Source organism: Gymnodraco acuticeps, unplaced genomic scaffold (genome assembly GCF_902827175.1).
Source record: "Gymnodraco acuticeps unplaced genomic scaffold, fGymAcu1.1, whole genome shotgun sequence".
Taxonomy (NCBI): domain Eukaryota; kingdom Metazoa; phylum Chordata; class Actinopteri; order Perciformes; family Bathydraconidae; genus Gymnodraco; species Gymnodraco acuticeps.
The window spans coordinates 4,528-20,595 of record NW_022991942.1 but is presented as its reverse complement, the minus strand read 5'-3'; the positions used below and the strand labels follow the sequence as shown (position 1 = coordinate 20,595).

Sequence of the window (16,068 nt, the reverse complement as noted above, 5' to 3'; positions counted from 1 at the left end):
TTTCAAAACAACCAAATGTTAATTTTTCTGAAAGAAAGTTGAAAATGATTGAATGTTAAATCTGGAGTCCCACAGGGTTTGGTATTGGGTCCTTTCATTTTTATTTTTTTTCACTGCATTTTCTAGTTTCTTTCCTGTTGAATGTGTGTTTGTTTTCCCTCAAGAGCTGATAATGCATTATATATATTTATTTATTCTTGTTTAACCAGAGAGTTTTAGAATTAAATATGAATTGAAAGGCTGTTTTAGAAGCTTTTAGATAAGATTACAATTATCTTCTTTAAAATGAAAATGCCCAACATGTTTGGAATTGTTAGGCCAGTACACCTTCATCCTTATTACGTATACAAAGGTTGTACAACTCAAACACAACCCCTTATTACATGCAACATCACTTGTACTGCATTTGCATTCCTCAAAAGCTGTGCATGGCCTTGAATATGCATGCATATTTAATTGGGCACACACTCGGTACTATAACACAACCTAATGTTAATCCACTCACACCACCAGCAGTTTACAAAGAGGAACAGTCACGTTCAAATGAAATTACAGCAGCATTTGCATATTCCTGCTTTCATTACGGCCGCCTGTGGGATTGCGATGCCCCTCGTGGGGATTATAAGTGATCAGTGACACAGGTAGGGTTGTGATTAACTCAGTGCGTAACCACAGTGATTCTAATTGGATAATTATCTTCACAAGTACATGGGAGGACCATCTATTTATAATAGAGGGGTGCAGTGGTGACGTACTTTTCTAGGTCGACCCTGAAGTTAGCATCTCCCTGGTTCGCTCGACAAAATAATAAAATGAACTATGGCATGGTCACATGACTTCACCACCGCTAAGCTAAAGGTGGCTAATGTTGGGCTATAAAGGAACTACAGCACGGTCACATGACTTCACGTCACCACCACTAAGCTAAATGTGGCTAATGTTGGGCTATAATGGTTGAATTAAATACCATCCACATGAATGAGTGCAATACAAAATAAAATAAAGCACTTGACAACTTATTTAATCAAGAAACTTTCCAAAAACTAATCTCCTTGTCTAGGAAAAAGTAATACATGCTGGACTTTGCTCTGTTTGCTCTGTAACTACTGCAATGTACTATTCTGTGCACAGTGAGGGATTTGAACACCTGGGAAATTATTTTTGAAAAGCCAAACACCCGGCAGTTTTGATATAAAACAAAAAATATAGGTTTTGTCAGAATCGAAGCAGCGGCATCTGTTAATCAGAGGTCTGCCGGTCCGTCCTCTGGGATGTGAGTCTGGAAGTGAAGCTCTCTGCCTTATCAGTAAAATATAACCTTAATTCTCGGGACAAGGTGGACGCCTTCGTGCTGTAATTTTTTATTTAATCTTTGGGCCACAATCCAGACTATTCAGAGTTTCTGACATCATTGTTAACATTTCCTGAATAATGAGTAGCTGAAAGAGGATTTCTGCCAGAGAAAGAAAATCAACAGATATCCTTCAAATATTACATGTGAAACTTTTAACTGCATCTTACTGTCAGTTATCCGTGTTTATTGTTTACATGCTAGCGCTGCAGGACTTGATTATAATATGCAATAAGCACTAACGGTAAATAATGCAATCCGATCTTACTTGGGAAAAATGCGCAAACATTAAAATGTGCTCAGTTCTGACCTTTGCTGCCTTTAATTACAACAAATTGCTTGTTGACATTGGGATTTAGATAAAACATGATACTGTGTATTATGCAGCCCTTTTACATCCATAACAACTGTTAAATGTTAACTTTAATTAACTAACCCCTTGCCCTTATTCCTCCTAGCTTAGCACTTTCTACTTTTGTTGTTATTTTGTTTTACTTGCTTATAAGCGCTTTGAGCACCAAGAAAAGCGCTTTATAAATGTAATGTAATGTATTATTATTATTAAGCTTTCTAACATTATGGTCCAACCTTAAGCGCTGTAGTATTCTATTTTCGAGCTCCTTGAGTCCAAGTGTTAGCTGTTGCTAGCTAGCAATAATCAGCATAGACAGAAGTTTGATATTGGCTGATTTTGACAATATTGGAGTAGTTTTGTGAGTTATTGAGAAAGCTGAATCAATTTCTGACATTTTCAGGATCCAAACTTGCAACAAAAAGTTTCCAGATTTGTTCTCCTGGTGGTTGTTGAGGTTTTAGAGGACGATGGATTGTTTATGATAGTCAGCAGTACATCATCAGCAAAATAACATGCATTACAGATTATCTTTAAAATCTCCTAAATCTCCTATTTCCTTTTCTCCTGCAGGTGCTGTTCGCCCAATCTGTGTCCTGAAGGATATGAGTGTAAACTCACAGGTGACTCCTTCTTCTGTGAGGCGATGCATAATGTAAGTCCAAGCATATATCATGAATTGATCTACTGTTTTTATTAGTAACAGTGTAAGGCCAGGCAAGTTTATTTATTTAACACCCTTCAACACAAGGCAATTCAAAGTGAGTGAGATAGGAATAGTTAGGAATAGTTCAATTAAAAGCAGCGGCAAAAAGAAAAGTCTTCAGCCTGGATTTAAAAGTAGTCAGAGTTGCAGCGGACCTGCAGGTCTCTGGGAGTTTGTTCCAGATATTTGGAGCATAATAACTAATAGCTGCTTCACCATGTTTTAGTACCTACAATGACACTTCCATAGGTACCATGCATTAGACATTATCTTTAATTTATGCTGTCCTATCAGGTGTCTCCAATGATTGGCTACATGGAGATCATGGAGATCAGTGTCAGCGTGCTGGGACTACTTCTCTTGGTTGGAATCTTCGTTTGCATCAGGAAACGTTACGTCCAGAATAAGAAGAAGACGCCTGTCTGTGTGCAGGACTCCAATGGGTAAGAGCTGATGTTTGTGTCTGAAGTGAAGTTTATAAAGTCAAACATATTCCATTAGTCAAGGTTAAAACTACAGTAGAGTCTGTTTGGATTTGGTTTAGTTGGGTTAGGTTTGAAAGATCCAAAACAACGCTTTTCCAGCAGTTTATTTCTTGATTTTGAAGCAGAACAAACCATGAATTTACTATTTACTGCAACTAGTAGCTGGGTTATTTGTGTATCATCTTTTAACATGTTGCATAACTCCCCCCACAGCTACTTCCACCCCACCCTGACCAAGAGCATGAAAGCAGAGAAGCGGGAGATGAACCCGATCGAGATGAGCTCATTGGTCGGCCCCAACAACGACCTCGACAACACGCCGTTCAGGTTACAGCGCCCTGGCAGTCAGATCATCTCCTCGGGGGGGGTTTCCTGCCCAAAGATGCAGGGGCCGGTGGTGTGCAGCGTGGCCCCTAACCTCCCACCTAGACCCCCGTCCAGCTCGGATAACGACTCCATCAGGAAGACCCACTGGGACATGGACTACGAAGGTGTGTGATTTATGGATGATGAGCCTTTTGAGTGTTTGTGTTTACCTTACCCTGTTATTTTGTTGTCTTTATCTCTCGGGGAACTGCCCATCTTTTCCCCAGTGGCCCATCTCTTCCCCAATGGCCCATCTTTTTCCCCAATGGCCCATCTTCTTCCCATTGGCCCATCTTCTTCCCATTGGCTCATCTTTTCCCCAATGGCCCATCTTCTTCCCATTAGCCCTTCTTTTCCCCAATGGCCCATCTTCTTCCCATTAGCCCATCTTTTCCCCAATGGCCCATCTTCTTCCCATTGGCCCATCTTCTTCCCATTGGCTCATCTTTTCCCCAATGGCCCATCTTCTTCCCATTAGCCCATCTTTTCCCCAATGGCCCATATTTTCCCCAATGGCCCATCTTCTTCCCAATGGCCCATCTTTTCCCCTTGGCTCATCTTTTCCCCCCATGGCCCATCTTTTCCCCAATGGCCCATCTTTTCCCATTGGCTCATCTTTTCCCCAATGGCCCATCTTCTTTCCATTAAACCATCTTTTTCCCAATGACCCATCTTTTTCCCAATGGCCCATCTTCTTCCCAATTGCCCATTTTTTTTCAATTGCCCATTTTCCCAATGGCCCATCTTTTTCCCAATGGCTCATCTTTTTCCCAATGGCCCATCTTTTCCCATTGGCTCATATTTTCCCCAATGGCCCATCTTCTTCCCATTAGCCCATCTTTTTCCCAATGACCCATCTTTTTCCCAATGGCCCATCTTCTTCCCAATTGCCCATTTTTTTTCAATTGCCCATTTTCCCAATGGCCCATATTTTTCCCAATGGCCCATATTTTTCCCAATGGCTCGTCTTTTTCCCAATGGCCCATCTTTTTCCCAATGGCCCATCTTTTTCCCAATGGCCCATCTTTTTCCCAATATCCCATCTTCATTCTAATGGCCCATCTTTTTCCCAATGGTCCATAATTTTGAAACCCCCATATTCTGTTATTCTAAATCAAACTAGCTAATAAAGCATTGTAATATGGACGAATAGGTGATTGGTCAAATTTAAGATTGACTGAAGATACATAAAATAACATGGCACCTTCTCTTACTCTGTTTAAGGCCTCAAGGAGAAACCTATTTGCCAAATGGAACAATGAATCAGACAAAACGAATAAATCTAAATTAAGTTTTATAAATGTGCCAATTGTAGAAAAACTCAATATACATCTTCTACTGAATTTCCACCTCAAACTTGTGACACATTCCTACCACACGTTCCTCCTTAGAAATACCAGTGTATGAAAAGGCTTCTTATAACTTTTACCCATCATTTGTGTGGACAAAGTAGAGCTTTACATGGTAATTTGAAGACAATGGCCCAATCTTTTGAACGCACACTAGGGCTGCACGGTATTGAAAAAAACTGACATCCCGATTTTTCCCCCCCCTGCGGTATATATTGCGGTTTTTTTAACCTGTTAAACCCCAAAGTCCCGTCGGGTACTTTACTCTTTTTTTTCACGACAGTGTCTCAGGGGATCGTAATATTTAAGAACCTATTAATGTGTTTTACCAGATTAACGGAAATAATCTCAGCTAACTGACGATACAAACCATTTTTACCAAAACACAACACAAGTCTCATAAGAAGCATAATGACCCCTGAGCGAAAAATGCTAACGCACTTTGGCACAGAACTCAAGATAAAAGTACCCTTATTATTACTTATCGTAGCTGAACTTACAAGATATCCGATTAAAGCTGAGGTTCCACAGATTATTTAGGTATATAGTATCATCACTGAGTGATCTGAACTAGGACAGGGGAAGCAAACACAGACATCACAACACGTACGTTTACGTAGCTTCTAGGGGAGATGTCTCACCGTAGCTGTCAATCTGATCAAAAGACGTGTTCAATGGCATTACACCGAGAAAGAAAAAACGCGGCTGAATCGGTTAATCCATAGGTTTTTAACGTCTCTGTATAAAAAAATGATTTAATTTATAATCCATAATTCCATTTGTATGTAAATATCGCAGAGCAAAAGTTAGCTTCTAATGGTAGCCACCAGAGTGGCTGCTGCTTCCGGTCTTGGCTATGCGGAAGTCTCACACACACACATTACCAAATAAGGACTGTGTGATTTCCCCTCGATTCCATTGGCTCTGACGGTCAGAAAGAGATGTCACATGTCAAAATCCAGCAAGGCGGGCCAGAGATATGGAAAATCCACCCAAATGGCCCCAAAAGAGGGGTTTTTTGGTGCTAAATCTGTCTGAAAAGGTCAAATATCACTTGTTTTGCATCAATCTTGATACAGAATGATTGTGATTGGTGGTTTGCTGTGCATGCAGGGGAAGTTCTACACACACCAACACATGAACAAATAAGGAGTGAGAGTGACACGTAGCCAAAACCGGAAGCTGCATACACTATGGTGGCTACCATTAGCAGCTATATTTTGTGCTCCGATTTTTACATACAAATGGAATTATGGATTATGAACAATTGCTTCAAAGCCACAGATACATTATCAACCTATGGATCAACCGATTCAGCCGCGTTTTTTCTTTCTCGTTTTAATGCCATTGAACACGTCTTTTGATCAGATTGACAGCTACGGTGAAGGTACGTGTTGTGATGTCTGTGTTTGCTTCCCCTGTTGCGAGATCGGATCGCTTAGATACTATACTTAAATAATCTGTGGAGTCTCAGCTTTAATCGGATATATTGTATGTGCAGTTTCGATAAGTAATAAGGGTATCTTTATTTTGAATTCTGTGCTAAAGTGTGTTAGCATTTTTTTTTTAAAGAATAAAACCGCACGTCCCTGCGGTGTGAATACCGCGCATGCGCATACCGCGGTTATCGCCATGACACGATATATCGTTCAGCCCTAACGCACACCGCCATTAATTACATCGCCGCGACTCATTTCCGACAACGTTTTGTGCGATTAAAGTACGTGCATAGTGTCAAATCCAATGCATATAAAAAATTATCTCAGTTTTAGGAGACGAAATGTTCTTGCATTATCTTTATTTGAATTGCCTTTTTCTTTCCTGTTGCACTCTTACTCACACCATCTCCTTCTGCTCTGTTGTTATCCTGCTTCCTTCCGTTTTGCCCTCCTAACCTTTCTCTCTCAGTCTTCCTTTTGATTTTGTGTGCAGCATTTTTTCTTTCATGCAACAGATCAATACGCTATGCTCCACACAGATGAAGAGGGTTCATCTGTGTGACCTTAGTCGTTATCAATTTCGTTGTTAAAGTGGACATCAGCTGAATCCTCTTCACTCTGTTTTTTTTGTGCCACTTGATTGCATTGTCCATGTTCTCTCACACAATTGGTTTTAAACTCTGAAAAGAAGATATAAGTTTGTTATAAAAGCTTGGCACGATGATAGACAAAGACTTAATGATGGACCTTCTTGGCCTTCTTTCACAATCGCTGTTATTGAAATGGTGATGATGAATCTAATCACAGAGCCCCATTACACTGTCAGTCACCATGAAGCCGTTTATGGACATAGAAAGATTTTCAAGACGTTTTTTTAAATATAACTTTTTTAATCCTGCCTCAAGTGCTTATTTGCAGTATGTAGTAGTACATTGTGACATAGTGACATCACTATGGAACCCTCGGGCTCCTATTGGCTAACGCTCCAACATATAGTCCATACATACTGATATACATCTGAACATCAGCAGGAGAGGACTCTTTAAAGTAGAAACACTACTAACATACACCTGAACATCAACAGGAGAGGACTCTTTAAAGCAGAGACTACATACTGATATACACCTGAACATCAGCAGGAGAGGACTCTTTAAAGTAGAAACACTACATACTGATATACACCTGAACATCAACAGGAGAGGACTCTTTAAAGTAGAGACACTACATACTGATATGCACCTGAACATCAGCAGGAGAGGACTCTTTAAAGTAGAGACACTACATACTGATATACACCTGAACATCAACAGGAGAGGACTCTTTAAAGTAGAGACACTACATACTGATATACACCTGAAAATCAGAAGGAGAGGACTCTTTAAAGTAGAGACATTACATACTGATATACACCTGAACATCAGCAGGAGAGGACTCTTTAAAGTAGAGACACTACATACTGATATACACCTGAACATCAGCAGGAGAGGACTCTTTAAAGTAGAGACACTACATACTGATATACACCTGAACAGCAGCAGGAGAGGACTCTTTAAAGTAGAGACTCTACATACTGATATGAATATGAATATGAGCAGAATATGGCCCGTTAAAGTGGACCAATCATGCTATATTTGAAACATATATTGTAAGGCCATACCAATATAAAGTATATCAATATTATTTTTTTTCCAAAATACCAAAAAGATCCTGCATTTTAGCCATGCCTCATTTCACTCTATTTGCTCTTTCCAGCCCTGTTTTTTTTCAGGGGGCTGATTCTGTGGGCTGCAGCTGACCACGCCCCCCTGCAGGAGAGGGGAGTTGGCAGTTACTTTGGTATTAGGGCAGGGATATCTAGATACTTTCCAAGGTTTGACATCATGAATTGTGCTACTTTTAAAGCAAGCAACGATGTTTTCAAATCTGTAATCAAAAAGCTCCTCAAAAACGCTATCGTAGCATCTGCCGTTGTTACGTTAGTTCAAACGGTAACAACGGACTATTTTTCTTAGTGGATGCATGTCAATTTAAATCAATACAACTATTTTTTAAATCAATAAAAGCATTTTCTAAATCCATAAAAGCATTTCAATTAATATTGGGAGTCATGTCGTTACTTTGTCGAGAATGTGGCCATGTGATAAGCGGGATAATGTGCACATTGCATAATGTGCCTTCATGCCGATCTAGATCCCTCCGCTTCCCGTCGGGCTCCTGATCAGCCTGTCGGTGTTCTTTTCCCCATAATGACCGCGTCGCTGCACATTATCCCTTACATATGATTATATAGAGTCATTATTCATTTGTTTTAAAGCAGGAGGCGCAAAAGCTTGCCTCGGGGAGGGAGAAAAAGAGCCACAGCGGAGAATAAACAGAAGGGCAACCATGGCAACCATGCAAGGGAAGTCTTCTTCGCTGCTTTTGTGGCAGACTACAGCGCCACTTACAGGCCTGGCATATGTACTACAGCGTCTCCAGCGCTTTCGAGCGGCAATGGCCGGCCGTGGTCCAACCTCTCATTCCCCTGATGGGTGGAGAATTGACCAATAGCCGTAGCGCCACTTTACTGACGTCAGTAAAGTGTTCAAATCTGGATCAGTCTGTATCAGATCTGTTACAGCCACGTTTTTAGAGATGTGGGTATGGAGGAAAATAGAGAGGGTTGTGTTTTCTGACACTTGGTGAGTTCCCTGGAACACCGGGGACACATATTCATGTATATAAGACGTACAAAAGTGCATTTTGCATGATAGGTCCCCTTTAATGTAGAGACACTACATGCTGATATACACCAGATTTAAAGGTGCAGTCCGTTTTTTTATCTTTGAAATCTTAAAACATCTTGTCGACCTCCTCCTCCTCTCATCTATACTTGTCCCTTCCTTCTTGCTATCTTCCTTTGACCTCCATCTTTCTTTCAGTCTCTCCATCTTCATCTCTACTCTTAAACCACTTCTCTCCCGGATCTTTTATCTGTTTCTCACCTTCTTGTCCATCTTTCACTCTCTTGGTTTCTCTCTTTTCCTCCATCATTTGTCTCAGCCTCACCTCTAATTAAAAACCACTCTTGTTTATCAATTTGTTTACACTCTCACCTTGCAACTTTCTCTGCTAATGTTCTCTGTGTCTCTCTTTAATATTTCCCTCGCTAGCTCGAGATGTTGTGCGTGAAGGGAGACATTTGAAGATATTCTGCAAAGTGCTCGTCGCTGTGTTTCCTGTCAGTCCAATACCATGAGCTCAAATCAAACACCCGGGGCTTTATAATATTTTGTTGATTATAATTAGCGCTTGATTGCTATCAGCAGGGGTTAAATTGGGCCGGGGCTAAGCCCCGGCTCATAGGACGATGCTCTGACGTCATCACCCTCGCACATTTGTCATATGTTTACAAAAAACGATATATACATTAAAACTTTTCTCGTTCTTAATATAGACTATTTAGGGTCGATATGTGTTGACTTTAAAATAGCAGTTCTCTGTGACCGGATATAGTTTTTTTCGGCTTAGTGAACATGTCTCTGCTCCGATCAGGAGCTGCAGCACCGCCCGGACTCCGCTGCTCCTCCATGCAGTGGGTGTGTGTGTGTGTGTGTGTGTGTGTGTGTGTGTGTGTGTGTGTGTGTGTGTGTGTGTGTGTGTGTGTGTGTGTGTGTGTGTGTGTGTGTGTGTGTGTGTGTGTGTGTGTGTGTGTGTGTGTGTGTGTGTGTGTGTGTGTGTGTGTGTGTGTGTGTGTGTGTGTGTGTGTGTGTGTGTGTGTGTGTGTGTGTGTGTGTGTGTGTGTGTGTGTGTGTGTGTGTGTGTGTGTGTGTGTGTGTGTGTGTGTGTGTGTGTGTGTGTGTGTGTGTGTGTGTGTGTGTGTGTGTGTGTGTGTGTGTGTGTGTGTGTGTGTGTAAAGAGAGTCAGTGCCGCCAAACAACCCGGCCGTGTTGTAACACGGAGCCCGTTTCCTAAACCATGCTAAATGTGTGTGTGTGCATAAAGCTGAGTAATAATTAAATAGATTCCAGTGAGATTTAGGGAGGCGTGTGGCGCAGTGGATAGAGCCTTGGTGTTGGGATCAGGGGGGCACAGGTTCAAACCCCACTGCAGTCAGCATGTCGTTGTGTCCCTGAGACACTTCACCCCTGTGGGGATTGAACACAGTATTGCGTATGTAAGTCGCTTTGGATAAAAGCGTCTAACATGTGACATGTAATGTAGTTTACTCACATACTGTTGGCCATACTCACGCAGCCCTTCAAATGAACTGAGATTACCACACAAATGTTCTTTAGCAAGTGTGCAGAGCAATGCTGATTTAAAATATAAATTTGAAGGTTGGATATTTGTAAAAATGATATAATAATAATTTAAGATGTCATTTCATTTATTTGTAGTACTTTCTATTTTGATTGTGGCATCAATGTGGGCATTTGATACAGATAATGGAGCAGATACTTTAGGGCCTCATATACAGTATAGCCCTTAAGGTCAAATAATCAGACCCCCCCCCCCCCCCTCGCACCTTCAAACAGAGCCCCACCACATCAAATCCCCCAATGTAACCCCTGGCTATTAGTGTTGTTATCATTGTTTGTTTGCATTCAGTGAGTGCAAATTGTAAACCCTAAGCACAAATGATAACCCCTGCCTGACCACAACCTCTTCAGAAAACCTGAATTAATGTCAATAACAGCATCTTTAATGCTAATTTAGACAATTTAACCAGGTCCAAATGATCAAATACACAAATAACTGCGTCATGCATGCAGAAGCTTCGCTGCAAGGTCGACAACAAATCTCCACGAAAAAACTGAGAAATAACTTTTTATCCGACACCTGTTGGCAAACCCTGCGTAAGGAAGATTTAGAAAGTGTATTGGGTGTTACATTTCATTAGCATTGGAAAGTATTTCAGGGTTAGGGACTTAGCTGGAGATTAATTTCAGGGACAAATTCAAAGGGATGAAATGTTATGAGCACACAGGGACGTATTAAAGAGCTTTTCATCAAGGTCGTCCTTGAAGTGTCTAAATGTTGATCTGAATTCAAGAAAAGAGGATTATTCTACTTTTACAGTCTTAGGGAATCTGCTTGAGAAATGTGTCTAAAATAATAAAATAAATGTAGAGACAGCTCCTTTCCTCCTGTTCCCACGCCTTCCTTAAAAAGGATTTAATATGCAAATACTTAAAGCGTTTTAAAACCCCAGACTTGTTCAAATCCGTCCCACACAGCCAGTGTTCCTCGTTCAGTGACAGCAGGAGTTTGATAGTCTCAGAGCTGATTCACTGTGTCATAACTATTCAAGACTTAGTGCCAAACTTAGTTTAGCACTTCTGTTCTCCTTGTCTGGAGGTCGATTGTTTTCTGAATGTGTTTTTGGTTGTTAGCCTGAAATTAGGTCTGTGGTTAACACAAGCTGAAGAGATGTTAACGTTTTGTTCTACGACATATGATACGTCAGTAAATACCCCACTGGTGGTCTAAATGAGACGACTAAACATCATCAGGCCCAACATTAGCCGCCTTTAGCTTAGCGGTGGCGACGTGAAGTCATGTGACCGTGCTGTAGTTCCTTTATAGCCTAAAATTAGCCGCCTTTAGCTTAGCGGTGGCGACGTGAAGTCATGTGACCGTGCTGTAGTTCCTTTATGGCCCAACATTAGCCGCCTTTAGCTTAGCGGTGGCGACGTGAAGTCATGTGACTGTGCTGTAGTTCCTTTATAGCCTAACATTAGCCGCCTTTAGCTTAGCGTGGTGACGTGAAGTCATGTGACCGTGCTGTACTTCCTTTATAGCCCAACATTAGCCGCCTTTAGCTTAGCGGTGGTGACGTGAAGTCATGTGACCGTGCTGTAGTTCCTTTATGGCCCAACATTAGCCGCCTTTAGCTTAGCGGTGGCGACGTGAAGTCATGTGACCGTGATGTAGTTCCTTTATAGCCCAACGTTAGCCTCCTTTAGCTTAGCGGTGGTGACGTGAAGTCATGTGACTGTGCTGTGCCACGTTTAGAAGACATGTGATGCTAGCTAAAGATTATTGAAAAGTGTAAAAAAGAAATATTCATACACTTGCATCATAAATATGTTTGCATCAGAGCTTATTAAAGGAGAAATCCCATAAAGAGTCATAAAACAAGTCATCAAAAGTAACGGAAGTCAAAATGTCATGAAAAAGTCATTAAGAGTCGCAATATATTTAGTCATGAAAAATCATACTATAAAATGTCATAGAATACAGTATGTTCTAAAAAGCGCTACAGTATAATAGGCTGATCTGTCAGACTTGTCTAACTAGAAATGATATCATGATAAATAACTCTAAATATTCCTCTCCTCTCTCAGTTTATCCTGCAGACCCGGACTACTACGGCCGCCCAGCTCCAGTTCAGGAGTTTCCTCAGTTCGACATCGTGGAGGACACGTACTCCACCTCCACCTCCACCATGGACTCTCGTAGAAACTCTCGATTCGGCGGCTTCCCGTTTCCTCTCGAACGAGGCGACCGCCGCGCCCCTCTGCCTCCGTGCTACAGCAACCAGAACCTGGACAACTTCCTGGGTCCAGACGGGCTTCCTTTGCCCAAAACACAATGCCCAAACGAGTACACGGCCATGAGCTACTACCCAACTCAGCAGCACAAAACCCAGAGTCTGGACAACGTTTCGGGCGGATATAAAAGACTCAGCATGCGTTTGAGCGTCGCCATGCCGTCGTACGCGGAGCAAGTTAGCCCGCCGCCGCAAGCTAACACCGCGCAACCTCAAACTCGACCCGCGAGAGAAAACATGAGAAGTTACGATGGCTCCAGCATGGTAGAGAGCGACTATGGTAGCTCTGAGGAAGTCATGTTTTAAAGGATATGGTGGAAGACCCCTTGTTTCTGGGGTGATTTGAGTCTTTTCACTTGAAAAAGGGAAGATATACAGAGATATGTTCTGCTTCTCCACGTTAACGATACGATACGTTAAAGCTCTCCTATCATGCAAAATGCCCTTTTTAATGTGTAAAATACACTTAATAGTGTCAGGGAACCCACAAAGTGTCAGAAAACACAACCCTCTCTCTTATCCTCCGTACCCACATCTCTAACAACGGGGGAACAACAGAGCTGATCCAGATGTTCTGCCGATTTTACATAATATCGGAAATGTGGGCTGGCTTTACGCCCACGGGCCTATCAGGAACGTTGCTATCAGAAACAATGCGTGATATTTTTATATATATCTTTTAGGACATGTTGGAAGACACTGGTTTCTGGGGTGATTTGAGTTCCTTTTCACTTTCATAAGGGAAGATATACGGAGATTTGTTCTGCTTCTCCACGTTAAGGCAGCTTTGTGAACAGCTTTCAAACTCAAAAACTCTGTGAGATCTGACTCGAGTTTATCTGTTTGACTCAAAGTTTCGACTACAAGAGTTTTTTCTCGATTCTTCTGCGGAGGGAGTTCAGCAGAGGTTCATCCCTTTTGTCTAAGAAGAGGCGCCGCCGAGAGCCCTCACGAGCTCGTTAGGGCTGTGAAAATGTGAACAGTGTTACTGACTTGACTGTGAACTGTTTCGAAGAGATAAGACTTTTTCTTTAAAGCTTCAACACGAGAGAATCTGACTCTCAGAAGCTGATTCACAAACACTCACTGCAATGCAAACTACATCTCCTGCATTTCACTTCGTAAACACAACATGTTCAGCTCTGCAAACATTGATAACCTTGTGATTCAATAGTTGGCAGCAGCAGGTATTAGATGAATCCTGAGCTGTATGAACAGTGTTTATCACATCCTACTCTGCTGTGTGCTGTGGGAAACTCATGTAATCCTACAATAACTGCAAAAACACACAACAGGGTTTACCGTGTGTCTAATGTCGGCCCTCTATTTCAGATGTACAGGTGTTAAAGGTGAGCAAGATAAACATTTCACTGCTTACTGTTGTTTACCGTTAACATGAAGGGGGCTGGATCCCCGTAAAGAAATATATGGAAGCCGTAAAGTTGGTGTTAGTCGATGTATTTGTGTAACTAGTATTAGGCTGTGTCCATGTTCTGTACATAATGAATATGAATGAGAGGACTGGAGTAGAGAAAGGTCTACGCAGCCATTTGAAATGGTAAAACATACGTGTAATGATCAGGAGCTGGTTGCGCATTATGCAACAGATGTAAAAATACATGTTACATGTAAAGAGCCACAACATTCACAATGAAATATCACCTTATCTTTCCATTGACGCCTTTTACTATAGAGGGTTTAGAGCAGTGCTTCTCAAAGTGTGGTCCGCGGACCACTGGTGGTCCGTGAGCGCCCCCTAGTGGTCCGTGAGTATATTGGTAAAATTTCACATTTGAAATAAATAAATACATTTAAGTTTTCCGCACTCTCGCGCGAATATCTCCGCAATGGAGTGAGCTTAAGTTTCACTTTTGATTGCATGATAAAGCCCAGATAAACACCTTCATCACACATGTGGCCACTTGTTTGTACCATTTTCAGGCGATTTGTAAAAAACGATGTGTTTTTGGATATTTGTGGAGTTAGGTGGTCAGCGAGTGTTTTTTTATTGGTTAAGTGGTCCTTGGTATGAACAAGTTTGAGAAACACTGGTTTAGAGCAACGACTCATTTTAATTAAGATTTGTTTTTATAATTGTCTTAATATTTAGTTTTTAATAAAATATTGGAATATACATTTTGCACCAGAGGGGATCCAACTGAAACTATGCAAGAAGAATAAGTAGATACATATATATGGACATTGATACACACACATATGAATATAAGAGAACAAAATAATCTAGTAATAGTAATAGTAATCTCTGTAAATAAATAATTATCCCCAGCTTTGTTTAAGGTGGATAATTAATAAATAGGTGATGGATAATGGCTTGTATTAAATATTAATAATATTACAAATATTTCAATTTTGCAAAATGGTGAATAACAAGCAAACATTTACATTTGAGGAGATTTTTTAATAATTTGAGGTCTCAGTGTTTTCCCGTGTGCAGCACGGGTCATTCCTTTATCATTTATGATAAACACATGATTCATTCGGCCACTCAGCAGTGTGTTCTTCAGACTGGATTCACATGTGAAACCTGGATGAATGATGTGGGTTTTTAACGATTTTAATCACATTTCCTTTCCGTTTTTCGTCTAAAATGTGCTGCATTTCTTTCCGTCCAATAAGCATGTAAAGCAGTATGTCTTTGGAGATCAGCAAAAGTCTTATATAATTACCAATCGTATCCAAACCAGGATGTTTCATTGCTAAAATACACCTGAGAAAACACATTTCATTGCTTTTCGAAATGAATTTTTTAATCCAATCTGAGGATGTTTTCTCCGAGCAGCTTCAATGCATCGCTGTGGGTTCATGTCAAATGTCTATTCCTGCTTTTAACTGTGTACAAAACCACCTTATAGTGTACAGGTATTGTGTTGTACACAGTGTGTGTCTGTGTGTGTTGTGTGTGCAGACTTCACTTGAATGTCATTTGTTTTCATTCATAAAGTTTATTTTTGTAATCAATGTGCCCCCCCCATGTTTCGGCCTGTTGTTTCTCTGTGAGAGATTTTATTAAGATGTTTCTGTTTTTGTTTTTCAATATTGTAAAGATAATATTAATAAAGATATTAACTTCTATGAACGCTGATGCAGGTCCTCTTTATGTTTCATTTAAGTGCTATAGTATGTCATTAAAAGTAAAAGTAGTCGTTGTGCAGATTGGTCCATTTCAGAATAATATATATGATATGTTTTATAATGATTGATCATGAAAGTGTTCTCAAAGCTGGTGAAGGTGCAGCTAGTTTGAATGACTTTGTATACTGGAGGGTAGCTTGTGGATTTACTCCAGGTGGAACTAAAGTCTGATTCAACACTTGATTATATTTCACATCATTCATCCAGATCTGTGAAGTAACTAAAGGTATTAAATACATGTAGTGGAGGAAAAGCACATCATTTACCTCTGAACTGTAGTGGAGTAGAAGTACAAAGTAGCATACAATGGAAATACTCAAGTAAAGTACAAG

The 16,068-nt window shown here is 40.8% G+C and overlaps 1 protein-coding gene across 1 annotated transcript in view; it reads left to right on the top strand.

Moving 5' to 3' along the window:
- The window catches only part of fat2 (FAT atypical cadherin 2), a 123,845-nt gene extending 108,161 nt beyond the window's left edge, over positions 1–15,684 (top strand). Inside the window, exons 27-30 of the mRNA XM_034200484.1 lie at positions 2,277–2,358; positions 2,704–2,852; positions 3,108–3,385; positions 12,378–15,684. Of these exons, the coding sequence (XP_034056375.1) occupies positions 2,277–2,358; positions 2,704–2,852; positions 3,108–3,385; positions 12,378–12,889 (1,021 nt within the window). The 3' untranslated portion in view covers positions 12,890–15,684. The remainder of the gene's footprint in view (positions 1–2,276; positions 2,359–2,703; positions 2,853–3,107; positions 3,386–12,377) is intronic.
- The last annotated feature ends 384 nt before the right edge of the window (positions 15,685–16,068 follow it).